Genomic DNA, 10,730 nt, shown 5'->3' on the forward strand with positions numbered 1-10,730 from the left:
CTCACCCCATGCCAGTACAGAGCAGCCAGATCCAGAAGGACCCCTCAGCTGAGGCTGTCCAATGGGGAGGCCCGGGTCCCAATCCTGGCTGAGCGGCTGTGTGACCTCACCTCAGGCACTTGCCCTCTCTGGGCCTCCATTTCCTCCTAGGGGTGATATGCTCATCCTAGCTGCTTCACTGGGATACTGGGAACCCTTTTCCTTAACAGATAGGAAAGTGCTTTGCAAAAGATCAAAAGTCCTCTATGTACAGGAGGGATTTCTGTTACATAGAGGGGAGGCTTCCATAACATAGAAAGAGGTTAGAACAATACATATGCACACGTGGACACATATATACACACATGTGCACACATAAACACACGTGCATGCATGGACACATACACACACATGCACACAGAAACACATGCATGCATGAACATATATACACACACGCACACACAGAAATACACATGCACACACAAATGCATACATACCCATACGTGTGTGCACATTCATACACATGTACATGTACACACTGATGCATGCATATATAGCCATGTATACATACATGTACAGACATATGTGAATGCTTTTGCACACACATACATACAGAGGCAGATTGCCTGGTTTTCTGCCTCAGCTCTGTCATTTGTGAGTGACTTAGCCCCACTCCGTCCCTATCCAATCACAGTTACTACTTCACAGGGTTGCTGTGAGGGTTCCATGAGCTTAGGATGGGCATGTGTGTACTAGGTGCTCACTAAATGGAAGCTGTTGCCGTCACAATCCCCCGTCACAGGTGAACATGATCGTGCTGGACAAGGACCTGGGCATCCCCAAGCCGTTCGGGCCACAGGTCGAGGAGGAATGCTGCCTGGAGATGCATGTGCGCGGCCTCCTGGAGCCCCTGGGCCTCGAATGCACCTTCATCGATGACATTTCTGCCTACCACAAATTTCTGGGGGAGGTCCACTGCGGCACCAACGTCCGCAGGAAGCCCTTCACCTTCAAGTGGTGGCACATGGTGCCCTGACCTGCCAGGGGCCCTGGTGTTTGCCTCCTTCCCTGAGTTCTCCAGACCCCCCCTCACACGCCCAGAGCCTTCTGCTGACATGGACTGGACAGCCCCGCTGGGAGACCTTTGGGACGTGGCGTGGAATTTGGGGTATCTGTGCCTTGCCCTCCCCGAGAGGGACCTCAGTGTCCTCTGAAGCCACCCCCAGTGAGCCTCGACTCTGTCCCTGCTGAAAATAGCTGGGCCAGTGTCTCTATAGCCCTGACATAAGGAACAGAACAAAACAAAACACAGCAAACCATGTGCCCAAACCGTTCCCCAAAGAATTTTGAGTCTCTATTCTGACACTGAATGAGGGGAGACGGGAAGGAGATTCTGGGATCGCCAGTTCTTCCAGCAGCCATGCTCTGAAAATCAAGGTAGAATCCATGGAAAGGGACCCCAGGACCCCGGGACCCTAGACGTATCTTGAACTGCCATCGTCATTTCAAATCCATCTCCCTCAGGGTTTCCAGGTGGCCACCCCCAATTATTCATTCCTTACCAACCTCTCAAATCCTCTTGGCTTTCACTCTGCAGTGTGGACACTGTTGGCTAGTCCTCCCCACTCCCTGAGGGTCCAGTAAGTTAGCTTAGAACCTTCCTGGAAACATTTCATCTGAGCAGGTTTCCCCACGTGTGGGATGCTCCTTTTGCCTCATCTGTCTCAGGGATGCAGGCTCCCCCGCATGCATGGGGATTTCTCCCCAGACCAGCACACTTGTGACCTGAGAGTTCAATGTGTAAAGATGCCCCTGGTCAGCCATATCCATCTTCTCTTGCCTGGTCCTTGATTCTCTGGCCACTCCCTGACCTTCCTTCTCCCACTGCCTTGACTTTCTTCCTTTTTATTCCTGGTGCCATCTGTCCAGGCAGCTAGACAAGAACCTGTTCACCAGCAGCCAGATTCAGGCCTTCCCCAGGGCATAATAAGTGACCAGCCCCTCCTCCCCGGACATCAGATCCAACACATGAGGACCCTGGCCGACCCTCCAGCCCAACAGCCAGTTCTGGGTCAGCTGCCAACTTAGGGGTGGTTTGATTATCCCATTGAAATTCACCAGTGCATTTGCCAAAGACTCTCTCATTTGGACATACCCAGATTCATTCCCTGGCTCCAACTGAAAAGACTCAGTTTCAATCTTTAAAAGTTCCTTTAGGGCCAGAAGAATAAATGAATTATAATCCCATTTTGAAGAACCAATTTACAACCAATGAAAAGGTTATAATGTAATTTATATTCTTGGAGGAGCAAGATTTTCATTTGGGATTATTTCATTCAACCATTCAACAAACATTTGTTGTATGCCACTAAGCACCAGGCACGGCGTTGGGCTCTGCAAACACAGTGGTTAGTAGCAGTCTGGACCTGGTCCCTACTGGCATGGAACCCATCAGTCCCCAGCATGCAAAGCCCACATTTAAAGGCCAGCCTCTGCCCCTTCAGTGATGCGCTCTTTAGAAATGCCAGTCCACTATATTCAGAAATCTGCAGGGCACAAAACTTCCAGCAAGTCACTGTTGTGGTGAAATGGGCGGTGGCGAGGGAGTCTTCTTTAAATAGGCCCCCTTCCCATCTAGCTGGCCAGTACCCATCCAATGAGTCCCCAGAGCCTCCCGAAGCTGTTGTCTCCTCTCTGGGGATAGCAGCTCCTGCCTTTGGAGGCCAAAGCCCCAGATCTCTCCAGCCCCAGAGCTGAAAACACCAAGTGCCTATTTGAGGGTGTCTGTCTGGAGACTTAGAGTTTGTCATGTGTGTGTGTGTTTGGTTAATGTGGGTTTATGGGTTTTCTTTCATTTCTTTTTTTTCAGTCTACATTAGGGGGAAGTGAGCACCTCCCATGTGCAGACAGTGTGTCTTTATAGATTTTTCTAAGGCTTTCCCCAATGATGTCGGTAATTTCTGATGTTTCTGAAGCTCCCAGGACTCACACACCCGTTCCCATCTCACTTGCCCACCCAGTGTGACGACCCTTGGTGTGGATGTACCCCCGTGGGCTCATGGCTCTTCCCCACCCCCACTTTCTATAAATGTAGGCCTAGAATACGCTTCTCTGTTGCAAAACTCAGCTAAGTTCCTGTTTCCACCTTGATGTTGAAATATCTTATGTAAGAGGGCAGGGGATGTCGTGAAGATGGCAAGAAGAACACAGTTTCAAATTTCTGGAAAAGAGCCTGTGGTGGAGATCTAAAGATGTTTAGGGAAGAGCTCGACTAAAGAACAATGAAATAAATGGTCCAAGGGGAAGTCACATGGCTGTTGGTGTGATGTTCTTTACTGCTTCATAGACACAGCCTGGAGTGAGGCAAGCCACACACTGGGCCCTCCTGCTCCTGCAGCCCCTGCTGTTCTGGGCACAGGGCCTGGGCTCTCAGCATAGGTATCTCGAGGGTTCGGAATCCCACACACACTCAGTGACTGCATATTACATGGCCACCACTGAAGGTCAAGACCAGTACCCGCAATAAAGTCTGACTATGTTGTTCTGATGGGGTTCCCCAGGAGCAGACCCTGAGATGAGCATTCGGGAACAGGTGATTTATTAAGAAATGGCCAGCGCAGTGGCTCACGCCTGTAACCTCAGCACTTTGGGAGGCCGAGGCGGGAGGATCCCTTGAACCAAAGAGTTCCAATACCAGCTTAGGCAACATAGTGAGACCCCCATCTCTATAAAAAATTTAAAAAATTAGCTGGGCATGGTGGCACATGCCTGTAGTCCCAGCCACTCGGGAGGCTGAGGCAAGAGGATTGATTGAGCCTAGGACATGGAGTCTGCAGGGAGCCACGATCATCCCACTGCACTACACTCCAAGCCACATGACAGAGCAAGACCCTGTCAAAAAAAAAAAAAAAGGAGGCTCCAGGAGAAACCAAGATGGTAACCGGGGGAGCAGGCCAAGGAAAGGGAAGAAACCATACAAGAGTGTGAGGTGAAGCCTCAGACCAATCCCTGGAGAGCTCTGGAGCATAAATGGCACCTCTGAGCTGTCCTGTCTGGAGGCTGAGTCTTTGTCCGCCTGCACCAGTCATTGGCTCTGGGGACTCTGGCCCTCTGAATGGGTAAGGGGGCACCAGGAGCTCATAGGCAACCATCTAAAGATCACAACTGGGATTAGGAACAAAGTCACAAGCTTGTGACAAGTTCTGCCACAACCAGAACAGGGTCTGGGGAGGGCATCAGCCGTGTTCATTGCTCTGGGTGATGTCGTGTTCTTTTAATAAAAAGCTATTACACACAAGTATTTGTGATTTGACCCATGGTATGAAAATCCATACAACATAACCGTGATCTAACAGCGTCTTTGTGAACAAACTCCTGAGGCCCTAAAATGGAGTCAGTCACCTGATTGGTTGCTGAGCCTAGAAGCTGCTTCCAAGTTCTTTGGGAGACACCTGGGGCCCTTCTCACTTCTTAGTTCCATCTTGAGCTTCTGGACCAATGTCTTGGTGCCACTATTTTAAAGGGACCGTTGCAAAATGAGAATCACTGGTTCACTTACTCCCAGGCTTAACCCAGGGGCCCAGGCCTCTGAAATCCCCTTTTTTTGGTTTTGTTTTTATTGTTTTTTTGAGATGGAGTCTTGCTCTGTCACCAGACTGGAGTGCAGTAGCATGATCTTGGCTCACTGCCACCTCCGGCTCCCTGGTTCAAGTGATTCTCCTGCCTCAGCCTCCAGAGTAGCTGGGATTATAGGCAAGCGCCACCATGCCCAGCTAATTTTTGTATTTTTAGTAGAAACGGGGTTTCATCATGTTGGCCAGGATAGTCTCGATCTCCTGACCTTGTGATCCACCCACCTCGGCCTCCCAAAGTGCTGGGATTACAGGTGTGAGCCAGCACCCTGCCAAAATCCCCTTTTATACCCAACTAATGTGGTCCAAGCCACTGCAAGGCCAATCTTTCATAGATTTCCTGACTCATCTAGTTCTGCAATTCCCCAAGGGATGCAGGGATGTTCAACAAGTTCATCTTGGTGATGTTTTCACATCTTGGCCAATCACCCACCTCAGGGTCGCTGAGTGTCACCTTGAGACTTTTGAACAGCACTTTCCAATAGAAATATAATACAAGCTACATAATGTGATTTTGAATTCCCTTGTAGCCACATTTAAAAAGTAAAATGCAGGTGAAATTAATTTTAATAATATATTTTCTTTAGCCCAATCTATCCAAATCATTATCATTTCAACATGTAATCTAAATTGTAAAATTTCAATGAGATATTTTACATTCTCATTTTTTGGTAGTAAGTCTTTGAAATCTAATGTGTATTCTATACTTATATCACACATCTATTCAGACTAGCCACATTTTAAGTGCTCGACAGCCACAAGTGGCTATCATATTGGAAGGTATTGTTCTAGAATCTTGTCTGCCAGGCTGAGCGCCAATTGTGGAAATAGGCACATTCCTTAAACCCCAGAGTCCACTAGTTTGACTGCAATGGTTAATAAAAGTTTACTATTATAATACTGAAAAGAGAAATGTAAAATAGATACGAGCCACCACTGGCCTTGGTATGCAGACCCTTGCCTTTCCAGAAAGTCTTCTTGTCTGAACCATGGCTACTGCCATGTTACCAGGACGCCCCTCTCTCTCTGCAAGGTGATTGCCTTTGGCCAGGTCCCCTCTGCCCACTGTCAAGATGGGAACCCCCCACCAGGTCCTCTTTTTCCCCTCACTGTTCCTGTGGATGCAACTTGGTTCTGCATTTAACCTAAAATGTGTACTTGGAGTCCCAGGTGAGAGGAGCTTGTTATTTCAGATTCCTCCAGCATTCCAGATGGGATCTGAGCCACACCTTGGCATAGCCAAAACCCCACGGAAGTGGTTGGGGGTAGGTCTCTCCCCCGAAACAAAAAGCAGCCAGGAATGAATCTGCCTCTCCAGTGAGATTCATGCAGGATCCTCACGCAAGTGGTATCAGGTCCAAGGGGCTGATGGAAAAGTTATTAGCAACTAAATATAGTGAGTGACACCAAATGGCAGCATGTAGGATCCCTTCTCCAGCTGGACATGCAGAAAAAGGATGCCCCCAGGCAGAAAGCCCAGCTCTGCAGCCTTGTCTCAAGCCTGGCTGATGTGAGAGACCTTCACCCCATCCCCCTGGCCAGCTGGGCTCTTTTTCAGCCCTGATCTTTGAAAAAGCGAAGGTCTTCTCTGGGTCTCTAAGCAAACTGCTGGGTTCAGGCCACGCAGCTTGGCCTCAACCCCTCACCTTCCACAAGCAAAGGTCTGCTTTCTGACAGCCCTGGTTATACCCAGAGATGACTGTCTCTGGCCAGCATGTTAAGACCCCACGCGCAGGCTACTGTGCTACTGAAGAGCTGAAGAGATACATTCAATCTTTAAAAGGAATGTTTTGTTTTCCGGCCATGCACAGTGGCTCACGCCTGTAATCCAGCACTTTGGGAGGCCAAGGCGGGCAGATCACCTAAGGTCAGGAGTTCGAGACCAGCCTGGCCAAGATGGTGAAACCTGGTCTCTACTAAAATACAAAAATTAGCCAGGAGTGATGGCGGGCACCTGTAATCCCATCAAGCCTGGTTAATGGGATTACAGGCGTAATCCTGCTGAGGCAGGAGAATCACTTGAACTGTGGAGGCAGAGGTTGTAGTGAGCCGAGATTGCACCACTGCACTTCAGCCTGGGGGACAGAGCAAGACTCCATCCCAAAAAACAAAAAAAAAGGGAATATTTTGTTTTCCTACTGATGGCAATTCCTGGCACATAGTTGATGCTCAGCAAATGTATTTTGAATAAAAGAAGGAAACATCTGTTCAGCTAGGCAATGGAAGCAGAAAAGTCGGCCCAAATATTTCTTAAACACTGATTGCGTTTCCACCAGGTGGAACTATATGGAATCCCATTTGGAAGGTCAAAATGGTCAAATAGAGGCGATTTTTGATGGTTCAACCTAATGCTTTGCATTCGTCATCTCATCTAATTCTCAAAACTAAGCTGTGAGGTTGTTATCCCCACATTACAGATGAGGAAACTGAAGCTCAGAGAGAGGAAGTGACCTGCTCAAGATTACTCAGCAGGAAATGGCAGAGCTGGGATTCATACCTGGGTGGTCTGGCTCCGGAGCCCACCCACTGAGCTCCTGCTCTTGATTACATCTCAGAAACAGCTTTCTAGCTGGGGACTGTGGCTCATGCCTGTAATCCCAGCACTTTGGGAGGCCAAGGTGGACAGATCACTTGAGGTCAGGAGCTCTAGACCAGCCTGGCCAACATGACAAAACCCCGTCTCTACTAAAAATACAAAAATTAGCCAAGCACGGTGGCATACGTCTATAATCCCAGCTACTAGAGAGGCTAAAGCAGGAGAATCGCTTGAACCCGGGAGGCAGAGGTTGCAGTGAGCCGAGATCATGCCACTGCACTGCAGCCTGGGCAACAGAACAAGACATTGTCTCAAAAGAAAAAAAGAAAAGAAAAAAGAAACAGCTTTCTAATCCAAGTTTAGCATTCTTTCATTCACAAATGTTACCTTATCTTTGCACCAGTTTTTACCATGTCAGGTGTCCTATTAGAAGAATCTTATCAACAAGATATCCCCTACACCTGCAAGCAAGATGTCTACAGATTATAGGATTCCTACAAACCCCTCTAAGGCAATAAGGCCCATAGTGAAATGACCTCTATGTAGCTCAGTATGTGCTCTCTCTAGTCCTCAGCTCAGAGTAAGATGGCATCTCTAAATCGTGAAAAGCAAATTATATTCATTCATCCATCCGTTCACTTTTTTCCATTAACATTTGCCAAGCATCTACTGTGTGTAAAACCAGTGACCCTACAATTTTTCATCTAAACCACGGCATTTCTGAGAGCTCAGAGGAGCCCTGCAAATAATTCCACCAGGGCAACAGAAGAATCCGGAACTATGCTCAGCAAACCAGGGTGTTTGTTCTCCCTGGAAAGCCCTGTGCATGAGACATGATCTAATCCCTCAAGGAGCTGACAGCTGAGTCAGGGAGACAGACAGGAGAGCAGAGAGGCACACTGATGGAATAGGCACCTGATAAATATTTGCTGAATGGAGGAATTAATAAGGTACAAAAATCTGTGTACACACACACACACACACACACATCTTTTCTGCTGGGAGAATGACCAAAGATGGCCTGGTGTTCATTTGTGCTAAGACGAATGACTGCTGAGTGAATGTAGAAATGAATTAGGCAAAGAGGGGAGGAGGGGTTGCCAAGCTGAGTAGAGACACAAAGAGGTTCAGGTTTATATATCTGGGAAATTGTGATTATAGTGAGTAGCTAAAATATAGATTGCAGTCATGCTGGAAACACTAGGGTTGGTGCCCTAGAAACCCTCTGAAGGTTTGAGGTCACTGCAGTCACATGATCAATCCTGTATTTTCGGAAGCTGACAGTAACATATTTCTTCATTGATACTAAACTCATAGGGAAAACATTTTAAAGAAATTGCCTGAGGAATAAGCAAACCATGGTACGGCCCTGCTTTTAAATATTCTGCAGCATATATGATGAAACAGATCTATGCATACTAACATGGAAAGACCTCCAAGACACAGCACTTGATGAAAAAATGGCAGCTTGCAGAACATGTATGTTATCATTTGTATTTTCTAAAAATAAAAATGGCCGAGTACAGTGTCTCACACTGTAATCCCAGCATTTTGGGAGGCCGAGGCAGGCAGATCACAAGGTCAGCAGTTCGAGACCAGCCTGGCCAACATGGTGTAACCCTGTTTCTACTAAAAATACAAAAATTAGCTGGGCGTGGTGGCGCACAACTGTAATTCCAGCTACTCGGGAGGCTGAGGCAGGGGAATCGCTTGAACCAGGAGGCGGAGGTTGCAGTGAGCCGAGATTGCACCACTGCACTCCAGCCTGGCGACAGAGTGAGACTCCATCTAAAAATAAAATAAAATAGAAAAATAACAGCAAGCAAAACCATGGATTTCTGTAGAAATATACATATGCAAATACATACAGAGAAAAAAATCTGGAAGCAATCCCATGAAACTGACAATTGCAATCACCCCTGGGAAAGGAAGTGTGACTGAGGGGATTTAAGCTTTATCTATATTGCTTGAAATTTTTACATAGTGAGAATTTAATTACATATGTACAGTATTCTAAAATAATTTTTTAGAGCTGCCTGAAATCCCTGACATTGTATGTATGCTGAAGTCTTCCCATTCCGATAAGCATAATCTATTTCCCCTAATAAGGCACAGTTGTCTTTTACCTCGTTCCTTCCCCCAGCTGGGCTCTCCACTACCAATTTAAGATTGATGGCTCCCTATAGACACTAATTCATTTAATTCTCCTCCCTATAAGGTGACTGTTTCTTTTTCACCGTCTTACACAACAGGAAATGAATTCACAAAGAGGTTAAGCAACTTGCTGAAGATCACAGAGCAAATGGCTGATATAACAGGGTTTCAGACCCTTAAGGCCTGCACACTTAACCATTCTACCTACCAGCCTCCCTAAGAGGTCAAATTGCCTTTAACATTCTTCAGCTCTCTGACTTTTGTTTCCAGTCGGCTGACATCTCGCCGCTATGCATGAATATTTACCCACTATTCGTTTTTGCATTTCATTTGCATGGCTCTGTCTCTGATAGAAAACAGTGCTCAAAATCCAGATTCGCCTGGAAAGGGCGTTTGATCATGGCATTACACCGTGTTTGCAAAGTGCCCACCCACACACATCCAGAGGAACAAACTAACTGCTCATTTGAGAGTATGCTGGTGATGGCAGGCATCTGGGAATGAGGCAGAAGTTAGCAGGGTGGGTGAGCTCCAAATGTATGTGTGTGTGTGTGCTGCTATAGGGCCAGCAGCATGACAGTCCCCAGAAGGCCTTGGACCACTTGCTAAGTGAGTCCCAGCAGCTGAGCTGACTTCAGCTGTGTGAAACGCAGCCCCATCTGGAGTGGGGGTGGCTCATGACTTTTTGCTCCGGGAGTTCCATAAAGGCTGCTCTTGAAATTGGAGAAGCCTGTAGCCTATGATTGTCCCCATCCCACTCGAAAAGAATATTTTGAGAAGTCTAATTATATGGTGGGGTTTGCATGGGATGAGGGAAGAGAGTTTAGATAAGGCCTTTCTAAGGGCAGGTTGGCAAGGTCCGGTAGGGAGCCCTGGGTAGTTCTGTGAGGCAGCAGCACCCTCTGCAGGTGGAACAGAGTGGCTGCAACCACCACGTTCCCAGCAGCCTTAGGCGCACGCCTGCAGCCCAGCCACCTGCCTAACAGAAGAGGCTCATCTACTTGCTGGGTGACCTGCGGTGAGTTGTTGACACTCTCTGAGGCTCAGCTGCATCAACTATAAATGAAAAATAGTAATCCCTACTTTGTGCCGTTGCTGAAATGATTACAGAGAGGACATGTATCCAAAGTGTTCTGCATAGGGCCTGGTACACAGTACGTCCTCCAAATGTGGCAGTTACCATCGTTAGTCACCCCAATATGCCCATGAACCTTCGTACAGATGACCACCGAGTGCCCTAGCATAAGGGACAAGGCTTCTCTGAGAACGATCATAGATGGGACTGGGGTGGGGGCTAGAAAGGATCTGTGCCACTGGCTGGTTGACGTTTTGATTTGCCAATTCCGTCTATTCCATTTCTGGGAGTCCTTGACATCGGTCATGGGAGGCTCTGACAATAAATATGTTCATAAAGAATTAAAAACAGCCCA

The 10,730-nt window shown here is 47.5% G+C and overlaps 1 protein-coding gene across 1 annotated transcript in view; it reads left to right on the plus strand.

The window, feature by feature from the left end:
• PADI2 (peptidyl arginine deiminase 2) overlaps positions 1-3,288 on the plus strand; it is a 52,737-nt gene extending 49,449 nt beyond the window's left edge. The window contains exon 16 of the mRNA XM_032759064.2: positions 782-3,288. Coding sequence (XP_032614955.1) covers positions 782-1,015 — 234 coding nt within the window. The 3' untranslated portion in view covers positions 1,016-3,288. The remainder of the gene's footprint in view (positions 1-781) is intronic.
• Positions 3,289-10,730: the final 7,442 nt, after the last annotated feature.

Source organism: Hylobates moloch, unplaced genomic scaffold (genome assembly GCF_009828535.3).
Source record: "Hylobates moloch isolate HMO894 unplaced genomic scaffold, HMol_V3 SCAFFOLD_9, whole genome shotgun sequence".
Taxonomy (NCBI): domain Eukaryota; kingdom Metazoa; phylum Chordata; class Mammalia; order Primates; family Hylobatidae; genus Hylobates; species Hylobates moloch.